Source organism: Camellia sinensis, chromosome 10 (assembly GCF_055761805.1).
Source record: "Camellia sinensis isolate YWXY chromosome 10, ASM5576180v1, whole genome shotgun sequence".
Classification (NCBI taxonomy): Eukaryota; Viridiplantae; Streptophyta; class Magnoliopsida; order Ericales; family Theaceae; genus Camellia; species Camellia sinensis.
Window position 1 is genome coordinate 75,794,518 of NC_138970.1, and position 22,555 is coordinate 75,817,072.

At 33.6% G+C, this 22,555-nt stretch overlaps 2 protein-coding genes and 1 pseudogene across 2 annotated transcripts; all 3 read left to right on the forward strand.

Annotated features, from left to right (window-relative positions):
- The first annotated feature begins 1,927 nt into the window (after positions 1-1,927).
- On the forward strand, positions 1,928-2,056 carry LOC114311266 (U5 spliceosomal RNA; annotated as a pseudogene).
- A 5,081-nt stretch (positions 2,057-7,137) lies between these two features.
- On the forward strand, positions 7,138-19,563 carry LOC145800493 (uncharacterized). Its single transcript, XM_082890181.1, has 7 exons — positions 7,138-7,287; positions 7,392-7,581; positions 14,508-14,662; positions 14,844-14,969; positions 15,155-15,310; positions 16,087-16,194; positions 19,125-19,563. The coding sequence occupies exons 1-7, from the start codon at positions 7,138-7,140 to the stop codon at positions 19,296-19,298; spliced, it is 1,059 nt and encodes a 352-aa protein (XP_082746307.1). The 3' UTR covers positions 19,299-19,563.
- Positions 19,564-21,121: 1,558 nt separating this feature from the next.
- Positions 21,122-22,157, forward strand: LOC114311256 (expansin-A8-like). Its single transcript, XM_028257387.1, has 3 exons — positions 21,122-21,269; positions 21,443-21,755; positions 21,854-22,157. The coding sequence occupies exons 1-3, from the start codon at positions 21,122-21,124 to the stop codon at positions 22,155-22,157; spliced, it is 765 nt and encodes a 254-aa protein (XP_028113188.1).
- Positions 22,158-22,555: the final 398 nt, after the last annotated feature.

Sequence of the window (22,555 nt, forward strand, 5' to 3'; positions counted from 1 at the left end):
TCTGTTTGGGCCTGACCGGGTCTCATTGGGGGTCGGCCGAGCTCCAATGTATGGCAAACAAGGCACTTTTGATGGAAACAGAGAACCGTGCCTAAGGGTGAAACATAGCAGATTCCTAGAGGGCAGACAGAGTAGTTTCTGAAGACTGTTTTCATTGGCGTACATGTAATCCTTGTGCATTCTTTACATATTTTTGTTGTCATATTGTTGTAATAAATTAGATAGTTATTTATTATTCATTCGGATTTGTAGTAAATAATTAGTTCGGACACTTGGACATTCGGGCCCTCTTGCATGAGGAAAAAATATGTAATAATGTGTGTATGTCTTCCAACCCCCATTTCTTTCTCCCTTTTACTTACCCGCTTATGATGGATTGCATATAGCACCATATTTTTTTTTAGCATTTTCAATGACTTGCATCCATTCGTTTTGCACGCATGAGGGGTTCAACTCATCATACTCATCAATGTCAAATTCAAAATTCCTTACTTGAGTAGGTGCTTAAACTGCATGCTATCAAATTAATTCACGTGCCCTACTAGCAGTCAAGCCTATTAATTTCATTTTGTATGCGTTGCATTAGTCATGTTACATTGCTTAGGATCATGCATTTTTCTACTTATTTTTGTTTTCTTTGGCTTGCATTGGAGTACTAGGTGAGCGGTTTTGCTTTAGCATATTTCATGCGTGCGACTATTGCCATGTCAAACCTGTTTACCATGAGGGTAAGTGCTTAATTGATATATCTCTTGAATGCTTGTGGATGGAGACTTTTCGCTTAAGTTGGGATGATTTGATAACTGTACATATGAGAATGATAATTTCATATGAACATTAAAAAATGATCATTCTATCACTACTAAAGAAAGGGTCTTTTGAGTCGGTTTTTTGAGTCGGCAAATTTTACCGTCGCAAAAGGTAGCCTTTTTGAGACGGCACAGAGTTACCGACTCAAATACCAAACCTTTAGTGTCGGCACCGTTGGCCGACACAAAAAATTAATATTTGATAGTATTATTTGAGTCGGTTGAATTTACCGACGCAAAAGATAGACCTTTTGAGTCGGCATAGACCTTTTGCGTCGGTAAATTTGTGCCGACGCAAAAAATTAGACCTTTTGAGTCGGCAACTGATGCCGTAGCAAAAAAAAAAATTTATAACCAAGATATATATTTATTTACTTGATTATATTTAATAAATATATTTATTTATACATATACTTTTATATTAATATTGAGTGTATATACTATAAATAATATATATCTCGTTTAATATCTGAAAGAGGTGTGGTGGTGAAGTGGGTGTAGTGCGCTGACCTTGGGTCAACTTGTCCAAATGGGTGTGTGTTCGAACCTTGGGAGCCTCAGTGAGAAAATTATGAGTTAAATTTTTTAAAACATTTAACCACTTTTTGAGTCGGCAATCTACCGTCTCAAAAAATTAAAACTTTTTGCGTCGGCAGATTGCCGACTCAAAAACTTTTTGCGACCCCACCATTTTCGTCCCTTGAGTTGCCGTCGAAACGCCGTCGCAAAAAGTTTTTGCGTCGGCAAATCCGCTATTTGCGACGGCAAGCTGCCGACTCAAAAGCCCTGCTTTTTAGTAGTGTATTCTATTCTACTTTAATTCTAGTAAACTAAACACATAATTATAGTACTGAATTAGAAGTGTAGTGGATGGTTTTCCCTAAAGCTATACATCTTATTTCCCAGAACTGCATGTATGATCATTGACCATCAAATACAAGAAAATCCCACTATTATTTAACTATTCTATCCACAAACTAAAGCATTTTGGGGTTAAAGATTGAGATTTGATCATTTGAACAACAAATAAGAATGTAAGTGCAAATGGTTATGAAGATTCCCACATTGGTTGTGAAGAAAGAACCCTTTCCATCTAGCTTTGTATAAGATATTGTTTAAGCAATGCAAAAGAGCACACAGCCACGCTATAAAAATTTATTCTTTTGCCTTTTACTAAAGAATACCATGCGCTCGCTGCAAATAGTAGTATACGCTTATTTTTGGAGAGGTTCTTCTTAATTGGGATTGACCTCTATTAATTTATAAAAAAATGTTTTTGTGTTTTGAGTTTCCTAAGAATTTGTGTATTTAGCTAAGATAGGGTGGTCCCTCATTATATTTTTTCTTTTGTTAGATTCTTTAAAAATTATTTAATTCCCAACTGTGTTCAAAAAAATTTGATGTTTCATATTTTTTTAAAGAACAAATTTTTTTTTTCTTGGATTTGGAAGCACTTGTGATAGTTTTATGGAAAAATTATAGATGAGCGTAATTGTAAAAAAATAATTACAAATTAATGATAAATTTTATCAATTTTAATAATTAAAAATATAAAATTTTCAATCTCTTTGTAATTATTTTTTTGAAAATATATTGAATTATAATTTCCCTACTTTTATTGGACATCCCAATAATCATGTACGATCAAAACAAGTCTCCATCAAATAGGAGTGTAAAAATGGTTCGTGGCCTGTTTAGGCCCAAGCCTGAGCCTAGCCTAGCCCGAGACTAGGCCTAGGCCTGGGCCATCATTTTGAAGCCCGATTCGACCCGTGGCCTGGGCCATTAGCCCGTTCAAGGCCCACTCAGGCCCCCGAGACCCAGTGTCTTTTTTAATGGAAATTAATAAAATTTTGGTAGAAAAATATATATAAAAAAAATTGTTAGGCCCACCGGCCTGACTCGAGGCCTAGCCCGCCAAAGCCCGAATACCCCTTGGGCCTAGGCTTGGGTCTAATTTTTTGGCCCATAGCCCAGCCTGACCCGGCCCAAATTTTGGTGAGAGCCCGAAAGGCCCAACATGGGTCGGGCGGGACCGGGCGAAATTTACACCCCTACATCAGATGGTCTAAAATTGAAAAAATTATTTCATATCCAATGTGACATTGCCCTAAAATTGAAACACAAGTCTAGTGGATGGTTCTCAAACAAGAGGTGATTATTCAGTATTCTCGTAGTATGAACACGTGGTACTGCATAAGGTTTTGATTGGTAGAGAAGGGTATGGGGCCCACGATTTATGTTGGGGATTGAGAACAACATAAGGGCTAAGTAATTGGTGATTGGCTTGGAGTTTGACCATGTGGTGTTCCGAGATTATTGAATAATTTCCTCCCAAGAATATAGCTCAACTCACTATTCTGTCTATTGTGTTCGATAATTTAATTCACTACATAAAAAAGTTAAATATATTTAGTAAAATTAAATTAGGCTTGTCATATACTTAAAATTTTAACATCTTATACAGAAATTAAAATGTAAGAGTAAAGACACTTTACTTAATTACAAATGTTGGCCGTGGTTACCATCACTATCATTGTCACTCCACCACCACCATTATTGTGAATGGCAGTCATAAAATTAATTTAAATAGGGCAACTGTTAATCATATTCTCGATTTTTTTTTTTAATCTTCCCACAATGAATAACTATAGGTGTTTGAAGTTTGCTTATTTGATAGTTTTTTTATTTATTTATTTTTTTCTTATGTTTTTTTATTTAGTGAATTTTTTTTAAAAAAATATAAAAGTTTTGCACTTCTATATTTAGCTCGACGACGAGAAGAACCAAATTTTTTAAAGAAAAATTACTCTCTTTTTTTGTGGTAAGATGGAGGCCTAAGCGAAGGAACAAACTAAAAAAACTCTCCAATCAGGAGTCTTCCACACAAGAAGCTGTTTTAGGCGAGATGACGACACCTCCACTATTCTCAACTATATGTCTCTCTTGAATGGCCTCCTTAGCTGTTTCATCTGCACATCCATTTATCTCCCGAGCAATATAACTGAGCTTGCATTCTCAATTTCTGTCCAAGACCCTCCGTATTTGCAAGACCATATTGTGATCAGGATGATTGGGCTTCGGATTTTTAATGCGATTCACTACATCTTGAGAGTCTGTTTCAAACTCTATCTAAGGCCACCCTTGTGTCCAGGCAAGAGTTAGATCCTACAATATCACCCATAATTCCGCTATTATAGCTAAAGCCCAGCCTATCAACTGCTTGAAGCTCCTTATCCATAAGCCAACACTATCTCTGATCACTCCCCCAATTCATGCCATCCCAGATTGCCAGCACAAGCTCCATCGGTGTTGATCTTCACCCATCCCTCCCTAGGTATCTACCATCGATTACTAGGACTCCCTACCGAATTTGGACTAGCAATTTTTTTTTGTGCCCACTGCCTCATGGACAACTCCTTAAATAGTAGATATGAGGATGATGGGAATCACAAATGTTGGGTCAAAAATGGACTTGCTTCGCCATAACCAAATCATAGCACTAGTCCCCACAAACATTAAAGTCCAATCATGATTCTTATCCCTAGCCCATTTAGTATTAGCCATGTTCTCATCAACCCACCCAAGGAGTGGAAGATTAAAGAATGTTTGCTGTAACTCTAGGCAAATCAATCTCTTCCAAAAGGCGTGAAGAGTTGTTTCATTATGCGCATTACATCTCTGGCAAGTAAGCTGATCATGTCTAATTATCCACAGAAGACATTTCCATCGCGGTAATCCTTTGTTCTTCCAAATGGATTTCCAAGCATTTGTAGGTTCTCCTGCATGACTCTCCCTCTTAATCTTCTTATAAGTTGACTCTACTGTAAAACATTCATGGTTTGTGTGCTTCCAAATTTGTTTATCTGTATTTTTGCCTCTGCTAAATTAGAATAATACTCTAGAATTTGTTCAAAATCTCTTGGGGCAGCAAATGTGTAATTTTGGGACCATTTGGGAATACACCAAAAAAGCAAAAAAGTAAGCTTTCAACCCATCCTGAGTCACACCACCTCTCACATAAAAAAGAAAAAAAAGTTAAGAAATCAATTTTTAACCATTTTTTCAAAACACCCCTTGTCTCATTTCCACCCTTGCACCTCTTCCCAAAAATGCTCAACAACCTCCTCCATGTCTTCCTTGGGCACTAGACTTGTAGCTTTCTGTATGAGAGGCTCATCAATAATCCAATTATCAAGCCAAAACCTCACATTCTCTCATTTATTTGAATTTGACAGTTTTGGAGATTTGAGCATTAACATACGTACTTTTTAAGTTACCAGTAAGTATAGAAACTAAAATATTTATTATAAAAGTTTTTAATTTTTAGAGGATAAATTATGTAAATGGTCTATATAATTTATATGATGTGTCAATTTGATTCAATTGTTTCAATATGCTCGATTTTGCCCTTTAATTTAACGGATTGTGTCATATTAATCCAATAAATAACAGTTACTAAGTTTGGTGGACGAAAAGTCAAAAAAATGTATCAATTTGGTCATTATAGCTTACACGATGTGCCAATTTGGTCCCTGTCAAAATTGAGCAAATTAAAACAATAAAGACCAAATTGACACATATACATCATTTGACTTTCTGTCTATCAAACCTAATAGCCGTTATTTATTGAGCTAACATGACACAATTCGTTAAATTAAGGGCAAAATCAAGCAAATTGAAACAATAAGGATCAAATTGACACATCGTATAAATTACATGGACTATTTGCATAATTTATCCCTTTTACAATTCATCCTAACAACTTCTCATCTTTTAAACATAAAATATAAAAATTCCTAATCAAAAAAATTAATTTTTGCACAAATCAAAATTTCTATGTTTAACACATAAAAATCTCTGATTTTAGAAAATTCCTTTGGTAAATACACCTAAAAAAGTGTATCATATACACATTGTTACATATTTTTTTAGTATATGTTAAACATTTGGTGACAAATGTTACATAATCTTGTGCTAGAGTTATGACAATTTATGGTCCATAATATGTATTTTGTGGTAATATTATACATTTTTATAGTAAGGTTACACGCTTTTTCATTGAAACATTTTTGAATCACATAGCATTACCACAAAAATGTATAGATTCATATGCAAAAATAAATAAATAAATTGTTGTAATTCTACTAGAAACTAGGTAACATTTGTCACAAAAATATGTAATATGTACTAAAAAACGTAATAAGGTGCATATGATACGCATCTTATAAAGGGTGTATACCGAAGGAGTTAAGCTATACTATTATATAAGCAAAAACGTTTATATGTATATGAAGTCAAAACTATTAATCCATTTTTTTTCTAGACTTTTGAATTAACAAAATATAAAAATATGTCTCACAAAATTTTGGGGAATTGACCAGTAAATCCCATTTTATGGACTTGTAATCCATAAGGTCCTGAATGTTTTCTTAGTGACTGAGTGGTCCCTTAATTTGTTTGTTGACAGTTTTGCCACTGGTAGTATTATTGATTGACATTTGGTATGGGTTTGTATGGAATAAGGTGAAGGGATGTTTGTATGTCACGCTAATCGAAAAAGCACACTAATACTGTTTTTAATTTAGTAAGTGTGTAAAACTCAGAACATGAGACGTGGGTTGTGACGTGAACACAAGTAATTTGACAAATTTTTTTTTTCCTGTGACATGGGTTGTGTCACGTTTCAGCTTCCCCACAATTTGACCCTTTGTTTTCCAATTGCCATTTGTGACGTTTCTACAATTGAAGTTCATACAATCTTTTTGTTCCTAAATCAAGGAATTGCAAGGCCCATTGTTCACGAGTTGCCCATTATTCCTAAATCATGAGTTCGCATTGCTTGTGCCCAAGAACACATTGTTCAAGTTGATTACCAGATTTCAAGAAACTTGGATCCCTCAAGTCCCAACAATTTCGAAGATGGATTACCAGATACCAAGAACCCATTGTTCATGTCGATCTGCCCGATTTCTTCATCAGTGTCTTGTACTCTGTTTGAGGGTCCATATGACGATGCCGACGTGGTACACCGGCCTGATGGATTGACGATCATCTTGTGCCCATTGTTCACGCTGACATGGTACACCGACCTGACGGATTGACGATCATCTTGTGCCCATTGTTCACGTCGATCTGGGATTGACATTCACGTTCACGTTTCTGTGCATCAAACAAAGTTCACATTTCCTTTGCCTGCGACGACAGTGAGTCACGTTTGGTAATTTGGGTCTCATGTTTTGAACATGGATGAACACTGCAGTGCTGGTTGGCTGATCACGTTTGCTGACCCACGTTTGGTAATTTGGGTCTCATGTTTTGAACATGGATGAACACTGCAGTGCTGGTTGCTCTCCTCTCCACCGCCACCGCAGCCTCCGTCGTCGTCTTCTCTTTCTCCGGCATACCCAGCAACGGTTCAGTCACAACCCCCTCATGGTCCGAATTTGATTCGGAATTAGATCGAATCCAATTCTGGGTTACGATGTACAGTGGGATTGAAATTGGAGAAGCTAAGAGGATTAGAAAGATGATTGCGAATGACTGAGAAATTAAACGATTTACATCACTCTATTTTTTTAGATCGAATCCATTTATGGGTTGCAATGTACATCGAATAACCTCTCTCCAAGTGGGTTTCTTTATTTTTTCTACTCTTACGGCGTTGATGATTCCGAAGTACTGAGCTTCTTCTTTGTCTTCGCTGGCGGTAGAGGAAGCTGGGATTTCGCGGAGGCAGAGAATGGCAGTGAGGCAACGAGGATCAGCAAACGTGGGTCAGCAAATGTGGATCAGCAAATATACACCTCCATAGAAAAAAAACAAAAAAGAGGCAAACCTGTCCACTCACATATCACATAAAATCAAAGTGGGACCTAACTGTCCACAAAACATGCCAAATAAGACTTGTCAATTCAAAAGAATAAATGTGGGACCAAATGGAATAATAGATTGGTAAATTGGACTTTCTGATAATTTTCCCTAAAATTTTTGGCCTTTCCATTGTCATAAATTGTAATTATAGATTATTGACTCTTTGATTATTATGGTAATATATTTCAAATTCCTTACTTCTTTCCTTTCAAATCCCTTGATGTGTGGAATTAAAATATATATATATATATATATATATATATTATTTAATTTATGACATTGTTATGGAAAATCAATCACAATTTTAAATCTTTATTTTTATTTTTTATTTTTTAGAAGTTAAGAAATATATGTGACATATAACTATTGGCCCATCCAATTATATTGAAAAAATTTTCAACATTTAAATATAAAGTCCACAACAGAATCTTAGTTATATTTAAATCACATCGCATTAAAAATTTTATTTTTGAAAGTTAAAAAATATATGTGGCATGAAACTATTGGTCCATCTATGTTACATTCAAATTTGAAAAAATTGCACTTCAGTGTAAGTTTTAAAAAAATTACAAATCAATGATAAACTCTATTACTTTTAATAATTAAAGTTACAGTCTTTTTCACACATTTGCAAATATTTTATGCAAAAATTTGCAGCTTTCATTGAAATTTTGATGACCATTTAATAGAAATTCCAAAACAAAATCTTATTTATATTTAACCACATCTCATTTGAAAATGTTTAGATGAAAAATCTAAATAAAAATTTTTTTAAAAAATTCTTTAAATTTTAAAAGTCAAAAATGAAATTTTAGTAATGTTATAACAATCACATTTGGTACAATCTGGTGGTGCCTTAAATACTAACTATGTGGTTAATGAATCATAAGATAACACGTTACATATCGTCAAATATAGTATCAAAGTGTGGTCATCCTAACATTATTCATTTTAAAATTTATAGAAAATATTTTAAGTATGAATTATACATAACTTAACAAAATAAAAAAATTTAAAACGTTAGGTAGATTACGAAACTATTCTTCAAGTAAATTATAAATACACTTAATCTTTTAATGATAACTGTATTGTTTGTCCAATCCAACTAGTTTGGTCAAAACACAAAAACAAAAACAAAAACAAAAACAAAAACAAAAAATCAAATCTAGCCTAAAGTTCTTATCTATGAATTAGTTTATGGCATATAAAACACGCCGTCTTCCCTAAACCCTAAATGCCTTTTACTTTTCTCTCTAAATTTTTCTAAAGGGGACAGGGAGACAGTAGTGGTTCCCCCCAACTCTCCGATATCCCTCCCCCACCTTTCAATCATTTTCGTAATCTAGATATGATGTTTACCTCTCCAACCTGGGCGTTTTTATCTTACTTTTTCTACCTTCGAACTCAAAATTTTAAGATCTGATTTCAAATCTTTTAACAATCTGAACGACGACGCTAGATAACGCATTTGTTTTACACTAGATGATCACCTCAACCTCAATGTTCTGTATCGACCAGTGGATGTGAAGTCTTCAGATTCCAAATAGAAGGCTGCAAAGTAATGGAGTTTTTGATGAGTTCAGTAATGACTTGGATTTTTTTTTTTTTTTTTTTGTGGTTTTATTAATTTTTAGTTGGTGATGTGTTAATCCTTCATGTGTAGAGGTTTGTTTCCCTCCCTTATGGGAACCTTTTCTCCTCCGTTATGGAGGTTTGGATCGTTTCTTCTATGAAAGTTGTTTATTTCTTTTTGAGATCTTGTAATACCGTTGTACAAGATTGATTTGATCTTTTATCGATTTTTGCAATGAAGATTTTCTTCCCAATCTTACCCAAAAAAAAAAAAAAAAGAAAAAAGAAAAAAATTCTTATCTAGGAGTTATGCCTTGACCAATAAAATGATTTGACATAATTTTAGACAAGTAATGTTAGGAATTATAAAAAAAAAAAATATTATATAATACTTCATTAAGATTTTTTACATTTGAATTATACCTATAATAAAATGTCACACACTAATCAAAAGATTAAAAAAAAAAAAAATCATGAATTGTTTCACGATATTTTTTTTTTTTTTTATAAACATTACTCATTTTAGACTAGAAATTGAGCCAAAAACTTGCTTTGATGCTAATTCAATTAAATCTATATTTACTATTATATATAGAAAAACATTATTTTGTCTTCAATTTATGAAATATTGACATACACGTGGCTCTTTAATTAATATCACAATATTTTAAAAATCATTTAAGTCGTGGTTTTATTATATAAAACAAAATGTTATGAGTCGTTGAGGCTCAAAGTCTCAATAAAAATTTATTAAATTTTAAAAATACACATCATGAAAGTGTTAGTTTTGTTCAATATGATGATATTTCTCATACATTTAATTGTTAAAAATTAAATCTAAGTAAGAACCTAAAAAATTAAGAATAACATGAATTATACTACAAAAATTTAATTTGAAATGTAAATATTAACAATGAAAATTTTAATTATTGAACATGTTGAGTTAAATATGTAAATAGTAACAATGAAATATTTGCTTTTGGTCTTATCAACCAACATGCTCAAATATTATTTTAATTTCGATTTTATAGTTAAAAAAAGAAAGTAAATTTTGATATGTGTTTCAAATAGCTTGAACCTAAATTTTTTTTTTGAAAATATCATGTTGATGATTCATTTAATTAAAAATTTAAAAATAATAATAATTTTCACAATCTCCTTTTGAGAGGTTATAAAATTAAGATAAGTAATTTAAGTGAAGTCTAAATATTATTGTTTAAAACAGACTAACGTAAGCATACACTACAAGAATTTACACATTTGGCAACCACTTTTGCCGACCAAAAAAATTTTAGTCGCAAAAAAATGACATTTGGCGACTAAATATTAATTAGTCGCGAATGACCATTGTTTTTGGCGACCAAATATTATTGGTCGCAGAAGGTTATATTTTGGCGACCAAAAAATGAGTTGGTCGCAGAAAGTGGTATACTTTTCCCGACTAACTACAAATTTGGTCGCGGAAGGTCACATATTTTTTGGCGACCAAATTTTTGGTCGCCAAAAATTTATTTTCAGCAACCAAAAAAAATTAGTCGCCAAATTTGTATTTTTAGCGACCAATATTTTAGTCGCCGTTGATTGAGATTTGGCGACTAAAAAAGTTTGTCGGCGAAGGTACTTTTTCTGCGACTAATTTGGTCTTTTGGTCGCCAAAAGTTTGGGAGGGAAATTTGAACAATCAGGAGGGGGGAAATGAAATTTTTTGGCGACCAAAAAAATTTGGTCGCCAATCAAAAAACGACGTCGTTTTGTACCTGCAAAACAGAAAAAAATAAATAAATAAAGGCAAATCCAGTGAGTAGCCTTTGTGTATGTGAGGCCGATTTGAACCCTTCACTACTACAAAAATAGTTAAAGATCACACTTTAATAAAAAAAAATATCTCACTTTTATTGAAAGTGTGATAAAAAAAATTAGATTGATATTTTAATCACACTTAATTTGATTTAGTGTGATAATATTTATTTTTTATGTCACTTTTCAATTAAGTGTGATTATATATATATATATATATATATTTTATCACACCTTCTAATTAAAAGTGTGATTATATATACACTATTACTTTTTAATCACACTTTTTAAATAAGTGTGATTATATATATATTTTTTAATCACATATTCTAATTAAAGTGTGATTATTTATATATTTTTTAATCACACATTCTAATTAAAGTGTGATTATATATACGCTACTACTTTTAATCACACTTTTTCAATGAGTGTGATTATATATATATTTTTTAATTACACATTCTAATTAAAGTGTGATTATTTATATATTTTTTAATCACACCTTCTAATTAAAGTGTGATTATATATACATTACTACTTTTTAATCACACTTTTTAAATTAGTGTGATTATATATACATATATATATATATATATATATATTTTAATCACACATTCTGATTAAAGTGTGATTATTTATATATTTTTTAATCACACCTTCTAATTAAAGTGTGATTATATATACATTACTACTTTTTAATCACACTTTTTAAATTAGTGTGATTATATATATATTTTTTAATTACAGTGTGATTATTTATATATTTTTTAATCACACCTTTTAATTAAATTGTGATTATATATACATTATTACTTTTTAATCATACTTTTTAAATAAGTATGATTATATATATATATATATATATATTTAATCACACTCCCCAAATATGTGTGTTTGCATAAAATACTCCAATTTGATTTGTATATAAAATATACAATTCCCATTTTTTTTTTAAAAAAAAAAGCCTCAATACCAAAACACAAATTATAAAAAAAAAATTCAAAATACATTTAACTCTTTGGCTACTTCTAATCAAAAGAAAAGTATAAGGTTAGGGTTCATCACAAGGCACAAGAGAGAGAGAGAGAGAGAATCAAAAGAAAAGTATAAGGTTAGGGTTCATCACAAGGCACAAGAGAGAGAGAGAGATAGAGTGCATTCAATACTGTTGGGGGCAGAGTGCTTCTTACGGTCGCCGTTTTCGGAGACCTCTCTCTTATCACCCTAAACCAACACTACAAGAAAATGTGACTTTTGGAGACAGCACAACTTCCCGTCTCAAAAAATATGACTTTTTGAGACGGCACAACTTGCCGTCGCCAAAAAAATGTGACTTTTTGATACGGCACAACTTGCCGTCGCAAAAAAATAGAGTATTTGCGACGGCAGAAATTGCTGTCACAAAAAAAAAAAAAGGAGTATTTGCGACGATACCAGCTGCAGTTGCAAAAAAAAAAAAAAAAAGGAGAGTTTTTTGCGATTGTAATACGTACCATTGCCAAAAAAAAAAAAAGTTAAAATATATATATATATATATATATTGTGGCTTTGAGACGGCTTAATATATATATAGTCATAAAATGGTTTAAATAAATGCAACGGTATTTTTCTATTACAAAAAATAAAAATAAAAATAAAAAAGACGTTGCCTTACTCTTTTGAACATTTCTCTTTTCACCTATTTTTTCATCTTTCTATCTCTCTGTCTCTCTTCTCTTTCTCTCTTCTCTTTCTCTCTCTCACTCATAACTCTTCTCTGTCTGTTTGTCTCTCTCTATGTGTCTCTGTCTCTCTTATCTCTCTCTCTCTCTCACTCATCTCTCTTCTCTGTCTGTCTATCTCTTTCTTTCTCTCTATGTCTTTGTCTCTCTTCTCTTTCTCTCTCTCACTCATCACTCTTCTCTGTCTGTCTCTCTATCTGTCTCTCGTCCATCTTTCTTCTCTTTATCTCTCTTCTCTCTCTGTCTCTCTTCTCTCTCTCTTCTCTTTATCTCTCTCGCTCATCTCTCTCTGTCTCTCTCCCGTTTATCTCTTTTCGCTTTTTTTTTCTCTCTCTCTCTTTCTCTTTGTCTATATCTTTTCATCCATTTTTTCATATTCCTTTTTCTCTTCTCTTTCTCTCTCACACTCATCACTCTTCTCTCTCTATCTGTTTGTCTATCTGTCTCTCACTCTCTCTCTGTGTCTCTCACTCATCTATCTCTTCTCTCATCTCTTTTCTCTCTCTGTCTCTTTTGCTCATCTCTCTTCTCTTTATCTTTCTCTCTGTCTCTCTCGTTCATCTCTCTTATCTTTATGTCTCCCTCGCTCATCTCTCTTCTCTCTATCTCTCTCTGTCTCTCTCGTCCATCTCTCTTTTCTCTATGTCTCTTTTCTGTCTCTCACTCTCACTCTCTTTCTCTTTTTCTCTCTCTCTCTCTCCCACTATGTTTGCGTTGCTCACTCTCTCACTCCAGTCTTCTCTATTTACTGAGCTCCCTCTCGATTTATCGATCCACTACAAGAAAATGCACTTTTAGCGACCACTTTGTCTCTCTCTCGCTCATCATCTGTCTCTCTCTCTCCTCTATCTCTCTCTTACTCATTTCTCTCTCTCACCACCTATCTCCTCTACCACCTTCACCACTATTGCAAACGTCATTCCACTACCACCACTATTTCCACTGTCGCTACTTCACCTTTACGACTACCATTACTACTACTATCGCCACCACTCCACTACCACCACTACTGTCACTACTACTACCATTACTTCTCTTTTACCCCTGCCACTCCATTTACACTACCACTACCACTACCACAACTTCACCACTAATCTCTTTCGCCATCACCATTACCACCACCATCATCTCTTATCCACCACCTTCACCACTACTGCCGCTCATTTTCATCTACCAAAAAAAATTAGTTTATGATTTTTAGTAATAAAAAAAAATAAGCCGCAGAAAAATATTTTTATTGACTACAAAAAATTAACTTTTATTTTGGTAGAAAATATTTTTCATTAAAATATATATTACCCATACTTCTACGAAATAAAAAATAATAATATTTTTTTTCATTAAAATAAAAAGGAAACAAATAAATTTTCAATCTTAATAACTAAAAAAAAAAATTAAAAAAAATTCATTAACTACAAAAAAATATATATTTTAACAAAAAATAAATTTATTTATTTATTTATATTTTTTATTTTTATTTTTCATTCCCGCCTCTTTATTTTTTTACATTCCCGCTTCCCCCTCTAATTTTTTTCCCACCCCCTCCCCCAACAAAAAAAATCCCCAATCTCAAACCCAAAAAATTCCTAATCTTTTCGTCCCCCCCCCCTCTCTCTCTCTCTCTCGATCGATCGATCGACGGCGAGCGGCGGCAGACGACAGAGAGCGGCAGACAACGGGCGAGCGGCGGCGGATGACTGAGAGCAATAAACGAGGCTGCTGTGTGAATGGAAAGGGCTCCGGAGTGCAGGAGCAGCAGCAGCGTCGTCGTCGAAGCAGCGTCGTCGTCATCGGAGGAGCAGCGTTGGCCTCCTCTTCCGCCACCTCAACATCTCAAAGGAAGTCCCAAATACAGAGGGAAGAGATCCCACTTGGTCAATATCAATATCAGTAAGTAACTATAGCTAGACATTTCTGTTTTGCTTGAGACGAGTGAAATGGTCAGACCCAAAGCTGATAAGGTATTATGTTCAGCACATGAGTTTAAGGCTTGAAGTGGTGATACTTAGCTTTCTGGCTGCTGAATTTGTCGCAATAAATGTACTTAGATGAGAAGTTGCTGTCTCTGTAGGAGTTTAAGAGAATTTGGGATTTTAAGAGAGAGAAGAACGGACAAATAAATGGTGACCTAGACCCTTGGGACGAAGCATACTTCACAAGGTTGATGAAGTCTTCTGCTTACAGCTTGGACTCCTTGGTAAGCAACATGCTTATGTTTTCTGTTTTCTCACAGTCCACATAATTCTAGTGGATTTTGTGGTCGACCGATGACTTTAGGCAATTCTAAGGTTTTTCCTATGTTTAGAAGATTTCTGGGTTGTGATTGTTGAATAATTTATTTTATACTTTAGATTCAGAAATTGCAATGATTGTTTTTTGCAGGTTGTAGCATCATATTTTCCTTTGACACAATGTATAGAGGGTTTGAAGGTGCTGGTTGAGTTATTATTTGGTGTGACATTTCGTAGTATCCCTCTTGCACCTAGGGAGTCATGGCATACAGATGTGCTTAAAATGTCCCTTTATCACCCCGAAGAGGTACATATAAGACTTCCTTTTAAAAGTTATAGTGCTTTAATCATTTAAGAAACTACTGAGGTATAAATGAAAAGATTATAAGTAAAATGTTTGTGGCTGGTATATAGGAAAGGAGATTTGTTAATTTAGTGAACCAAATTAATTCCTTGAAGATTTGTTGAGATATTTGGAATTAATTTTGTATGAAATGAATTTAGTGCATAAGTTTCTACCTTCAAACTTAGTGTTGAGCATGGTATGATGGAGCTTTCTACCACCATGATAGTGGAATGGCTCAGTTTATTTCCCATAGGCCTTCATAGACAATCTAGTTCACATTTCGGCTTGCAAATCCATGTGAAATGTCCAGTTAGAATTAATAGTCTACAAGAATTTTCCAAAAAAGTAAACTGCTGTTAATTGTGGATGATGTTTAAAATCAAGTCATTTGCTTCTTTTTTTTTTTTTTTTTTTTACATAATAAGAAAACTGGGTTCATTATGCTTATGATTATATTGAGGTGAGCTAAATTAGTGTTGCTTCTCTTTTTTCTTCTTATATTTATAACATAGTAGAAATTCATAGAGTGTAACTGCCACAATTAAAGAAATACATAATTAATTGTAATCAAAAGACAAACAGCTAATCAATAAACTAATTATTTTATTCATAATTTTTTTTTTTTTAATAAAAAGAGACTTTGTAAACAAACAAGTGGGTTTCTGGAGAAGAATCGTGATTTATTACACTTGGATACCATTCAACTATTATCTTCTTGCAAATGCCACCTTCCTCAGGTATTTGCATCGTCTTTGCTTGCTCAATCTGAGAAGCCTGTTGTTGGTGCACTATATAAATCAGGTGGAGCAGACTCCCCAAAGTTAAGTGTTGTAGCAAAATTTAAGGTACATTCACTTTCTAGAGTTTTGTTTGTCCCAAAGTTAAGTGTTTCTTCTTTTATTTTTTTGCTTTCTGTGCGTATGTCTTTTGATTTGCAATTGAAGTAGCAAAACAAAGAAAAGGGTGTCTGGGCCATTTACATGGATAGTAATTTTCTTTAACAACCCATTCTATCAAATTAAAGAGGCACAACATGACTTATTCGAGGACATAAAATTTTTAAATACAAGATAGCGAATCAGAAATGTCACCAAGTAATGAGAGTATTAGTAGCATGGACACTTCTAGGGAGGACCTGTTTCCATTTTGACAACAGTTTTTAGAGTCTCTAATAAGACCTATGTGGTGAATCTCTTAGCATGACAAAGGTTTGACTTTCTTGGGAATGCAACCCACCACCCCAAATATATTTTGAAACATTTCTAAGAGGTGTACATTATATATGGCATTTGTGGGATTTCGTCTTTCATATTTTGCATTTGTATGTAGAATTTTTAGATATTTATTTACATCAAATTTTTCTTACATTATATGCATCAAAAGTATATGAATAGTAATATGATTTGGTGTCCTTATCGTGTGCATGTCCTAGTTTCTTAGGAATTGCTGTGTTAGCATATTTGTGATGTTGTGTTTGTCCCATGTGTGCGCTACATTGATGAGAGAAAAACAAATAGTATTCCTAAGCTGTACTATAGTGGGTACCAATCCTGCATGGCTAAGACTTTTGGTTTCAACTCTTGTTAAGAATGCTTCAAGAATCGAAAGTGGTGTTAACTCAAAGGCATCATAAACCATAAAAGGAACTTTTTGGACAAAAGCTTAAGCAGTGGCAAGGATGGATTTGAACTTCTTAGGTGAACTTCAATCATATTGAAAGCGATATTTTACTGAAGTTTAAAATAGTGGTGACTGATGAACCACTTATGGGGTGTATTGTTAATTAAGATCATGTACAAATTGATTACAGAGGTTTGGCCCATGTTTCTATGACTAGTCTTATTTATGATCCAGATGTAGATTCCAAAATGTAGGAATATTTCTTTATAGAATGTGAAATATGGATATTTTTCTATTTATTTTTCACATGACAAAATTGTTAATCAAAATTTTGTGCCTTGTTAATTGCCTTGTTAATATTTCTATGTACATAAGGCAGATAATAATTTTCTCAAGAAAGAAAAAAAATTATTATTTGCATATAAAAGCATATCATGCAAAATACCATTTGAGGGACATCTCTTTCACAACATCACATTCATCCAATTTTGTATCACACCGTAGAAAATCAAGCAAACTGCTAGAATATTCAACAATGTGCAATGTGGCTAAATAGGGACCCATGCAAGTGCACACAAAAACCGAGCATATAGTCATGTGAGAGCATGCTAACATTAAGCATCCATGTCAAGAATCTCAATACGTCCCCTGCAAAGAAACAGTCTGGTTTATGCCTCAACAAATCTTTACACCTAAGAGAACTCCTACTTGGCTACAGAAAGTAGAATACAAACATACCCCACGCCCATTGTCAGTAATGCTCACTGAATTGTCCGCATGTAAGATGACATCTATCTTTGAAGCAAAACCTGCTTGTGCCTCATCAACAGCATTATCTAATATTTCATAAACCTAAAAGAAAGCAACATCAGTGAATCTTGTAACTCATGTTTAGATAAAATAGACTTGGCACAATGAGAAGTGTTAATGTAGAGAAGGCAAAAAAGTAAAGAAGATACCAAATGGTGCAAACCACGAGGTCCGGTGCTTCCAATATACATTCCTGGTCTTTTCCTAACAGGGTCTAAACCTTCCAGTACCTGAATAAATCAGGTAGCCATCATAGGAAAATAAACCAGAAGTAAGCCAACAGGAGAGCTAAAACAAGATTACAAGATATGTGTATATGCATACGTCTATAGTATCTTCAAATCGCTTCCATAAACACCTAAATGAATTGCATTGTGCAGTTCATCTGCTTCTTTATGACAAGAAATGTGATTTCAAAAAGGCTACTGCAAAATTTAAAAATGGAATTATGCATCTATGAACAATACATGGTGATTTTCATGGCATCTGTCAGTGTTGACGATTTCTTTTAGAGAATCAAAGAAAACTCCAAAACTATGCGTTTATTAATAATATGAATCTGCCCACAATCCAGAACATAAGTTCATAGGCCTGTCGGGAGCAGTGGGTCACACCTCATGAACATTACTTAAATCAAACAAATTCCACATGCCTTAATCCTAATCAAAGTTTTAAAAGGCATTATTGACACTAGCATTGAGGTTTTGATTTTTAGGCAACACTTCCAGATTTTTAGGCAACAAATTCCACATGTCCCAAGAGTCTTATTTATGATCCAGATGTAGATTCCAAAATGTAGGAATATCTCTTAACAAGGCAATTAACAAGGCACAAAATTTTGATCAGCCCAATTAGATCCACTTGGTTTTTGAAAATTAATTTTTTTATGCTTTTTTTTTACCTTATATATGCGTAACTGTTTTAAATCACATATAGTAGGTTTAACATATATGACTCTTGGGACATGCACGAGGAAATGATAACGAACTTAGAAGAGTTTTACAAGACGGTATAGAGCTTTCTTGCCCTCAGAATTGTAGGGGAATAATGTGTATAATTTTTGGTTATTTCTTCGTTATATTCATTTTTTTTTAAGCTGGAGATGCTTGATAATGTTTCTTATAGTACTCATATAGATTATTTTGCCAGGTTTTGTAATGTCATGTAAGATGAGTGATTTTGGAATTGGTTGTTTTGTTTGGTTAATGCTAAATAGTCTGCCACTTGACGCCAAAGAAATTCGAGGGTCCTATATATGGGCTCCTGCTAATGACGAATTGATTTTTCTCTATTTAATTATGCATTTTTCTTTCCTACAAGTATGACATAATTCTCTCTATTGCAGCTAAAACTACCCTATCAAATTGTGGCTATTGTTTCCGGTGCTTTGAATGATGTAGCTGCAAAGAAGTATGATTTGGAAGGATGGTTTCCTGCATCCAGCACTTACAGAGAACTTGTTTCCTGTTCAAACTGCACTGACTATCAGTCCAGGAGATTAGAGATTCGATATGGGTAGAAAAAGGGTAGACTAGTAGTTATATTTTTGGATACAATAGTAGTTATATTTTTGGATGGGTGTGTATAGAAAATATTTAGTAGACTACTAGTTATATTTTTCGGTTGATGTACATGGATAAAAATTTTAAACATAATAACAAGTATTTGTTATGTCTTAAATTTTTATGTTAGATGAAATATGTAGTTTGGAATTATTTGTGGATGAAAACTTATAATAGTTGCTGATTTTAATTAAACAGGTTCAGAAATGGTTGATCTATGTATTTTGTTGAATGTTCATGATTCAATTTATTTGTTGGTTTGAATGATTTTTGCAAATTACAGATTATATTGAATAAATTGGATGGACTATTATAAATTATAGGTTTATTTTGTTGGATGTTGGCGACCAAATGTGACAATTGGCGACCAAATTAATTTTGGTCGCAGAATGTGACAATTGGCGACCAAAATTTTTAGTCGCGGAATGTGACAATTGGTGACCAAAATAATTTTGGTCGTGAAATGTCACAATTGGTGACCAAAAATTTTGGTCGCGAAATGTCACAATTGGCAACCAAATTAATTTTGGTCGCAGAATGTCACAATTGGCGACCAAAATTTTTGGTCGCGAAATGCCACAATTGGCGACTAAACTAATTTTGGTCGCAAAATGTCACAATTGGCGACCATTTTTTTTGGTCGCGAAATGTCACGATTGGCGACCAAAAAAATATTGGTCGCAGAATGTTACAATTGGCGACCAAATTTTTTGGTTGCGAAATCCAACTTTTGGCGACCAAACAAATTTTGGTCGCGGAATGTCACGATTGGCGACCAAAATTTTTTGTCGCGGAATATCACGATTGGCGACCTAACATTTTGGTCGTTGAATGTGATAATTGGCGACCAAACTTTTTGGTCGGGAAAATATTACTTTTCGCGACCAAAGTGTTTTGGCGACAAAATAAATTAGTCGCGGTAATTACGTATTTAGCGACTAAAAATTTAGTCGCAAAATCCAACTTTTGCCGACCAACCACAATTTTGGTCGGGAATTACTTTTGCCGACCCTCAATTGGCGACCAAACTAGCGACCAAAAAAATTGGTCGCGGATAACTTTTGCCGACCAAAAATTGACTTTTAGCGACCAATTTTTTTGTTGCCAAAAGTGTAAATTCTTGTAGTGATATTTAAAGTAAAAAACTATGTCTATTTTTTTCTCTAAAATACACTGCTAGTATATACACACGTGTTTACATTACATAATAAAACAATTACGGATAAGATATATTGACTTATTTTTGTTTGGTAATTATGAAAAAATGATGACTTACCTAGTATTTGTTGCGATGGTTTAGAAAAAAATCACAATATCATATAATACATATTAAAAGATGATAAATTTTCTTTATTAAAATGAGTAAATATATACATATATATATTAATCTCTTCGGTTACAAAAAGTTCTTCATGTAACTCCAAACACTTCCAACCGTTATATACTTAGTAATAATGAGGGGAAAAAAAATAGAAAAAAATAAATTGACATTATAGAAAATTAAATGTAGCATTTGGTACCAGTTGCACAAGAATGATGAAAAAATCTAATATTACTAATTATAAGGTGATAGAAAACAGATTGAGAAGTTATAGAAAACAGATTGATTTCCTTCTTTATTTACTTTGAATCCTCTCTCTCTCTCTCTCTCTCTCTCTCTCTCTCTCTGATTCACTCCTCTTATAAATAGCCACCATCTTCACCTCCCTCAGCATAAGCTTCATACAACACCACCACCTTGCACACAAGACCTATCTGAAGGAGTCTTCAAAAACATCCAATGGCCACTAACCAATTCTCTTTTGCAACACTTGTTCTCTTCATTATAATGATCAACCTACACTTAGAAGGCACCATCGGCAACAATGCAGGTTGGCAGAGCGCTCATGCCACCTTTTATGGCGGCCTCGATGCCTCCGGGACAATGGGTATGTACAAATTGTACGTACTTTATTAGTTGCCTCTACCTTCTCAATATCTAAATTTAGCTTTATTACACTAGTATAAAAGTGTTACACTATAATTCTTAATTTTTATTTATTCCAATTTAATCTCCAAAGTTTATAATTTGTTATATTTTTGTCACTAATGTGTTTTGCAGGAGGAGCTTGTGGGTATGGAAATTTGTACGATCAAGGGTATGGAACAAGCACTACAGCACTAAGCACAGCTTTGTTCAACAATGGGTTCAGCTGCGGGGCTTGCTACGAGATACAATGCAACAACGACCCCAAATGGTGCCTCCCTGCCACCATCACCGTCACCGCTACAAACTTTTGCCCACCTAACTATGCTCTGCCTAACGACAATGGTGGTTGGTGCAACCCTCCCCTCCAACACTTCGACTTGTCCGAGCCTGCTTTCTTGAAAATTGCTCAATATCGTGCCGGAATCGTGCCCGTTGTCTTCCGAAGGCAAAAAATAACACGAAAAATACTATTCTTCCATAATTTTTATATGATTTAATCCATATTAAAATTTGATTAATGAGAATCGAATTGGTTTGTGACAGGGTGCCTTGTATCAAGAAAGGAGGAATTACGTTCACCATGAATGGCCATTCTTACTTTAACCTGGTTTTGATCACCAATGTCGCGGGTGTAGGGGATGTCCATGCAGTGTCAATCAAGGGATCCAATACAGGGTGGCAAGCTATGTCAAGAAACTGGGGCCAAAACTGGCAAAGCAACTCTTATCTCAATGGCCAAAGTCTGTCTTTTCAAGTGACTACTAGTGACGGTAGAACTGTGACAAGTTACAATGTGGTGCCTGCTAATTGGCAATTCGGCCAAAGTTTTCAAGGGGGTCAATTCTAGATTGTTGTTGATACATAATTTTTTTTGAAAGTATATTTTTCATAATAAGATCTTTTTGCACGTGTAAGATCATGTTTGATGGTAACTTAATATAATATATAATTTTTGTCCTACTACTCTACTGTCATCTTTCCTTCTTTTTTGTTTTTGGTATATTTGCATGGAAACAGACACACGTGAGATGCAAATAAATTACTACAATTTTACAAGACTAATACTACGTACCCAGGATTAATTTGTTTTTAAAAATTAATGTATGATTTATTTATATTCAAGATATAAGAGTTTATGGGTACTTATGCTTTTGCAATGACCCTCTAATTTATAGAAGTTCAATAATCAAAATTAGGTAATCATTTCAAAATGTCATGGAAAAATAACGACTAGTATGTTATTTT

Bases quoted from the DNA above. Each gene is read 5' to 3' on its own strand.
- LOC114311256 (XM_028257387.1), top strand. From the start codon at position 21,122: ATGGCCACTAACCAATTCTCTTTTGCAACACTTGTTCTCTTCATTATA. The intron at 21,270-21,442 runs GTATGTACAAAT...TGTGTTTTGCAG, and splicing joins CGATGCCTCCGGGACAATGG to GAGGAGCTTGTGGGTATGGA. The intron at 21,756-21,853 runs GCAAAAAATAAC...GGTTTGTGACAG, and splicing joins GTGCCCGTTGTCTTCCGAAG to GGTGCCTTGTATCAAGAAAG.
- LOC145800493 (XM_082890181.1), top strand. From the start codon at position 7,138: ATGAACACTGCAGTGCTGGTTGCTCTCCTCTCCACCGCCACCGCAGCC. The intron at 7,582-14,507 runs GTGGGTCAGCAA...GTGAATGGAAAG, and splicing joins GGCAACGAGGATCAGCAAAC to GGCTCCGGAGTGCAGGAGCA. The intron at 16,195-19,124 runs GTACATTCACTT...TCTCTATTGCAG, and splicing joins GTGTTGTAGCAAAATTTAAG to CTAAAACTACCCTATCAAAT.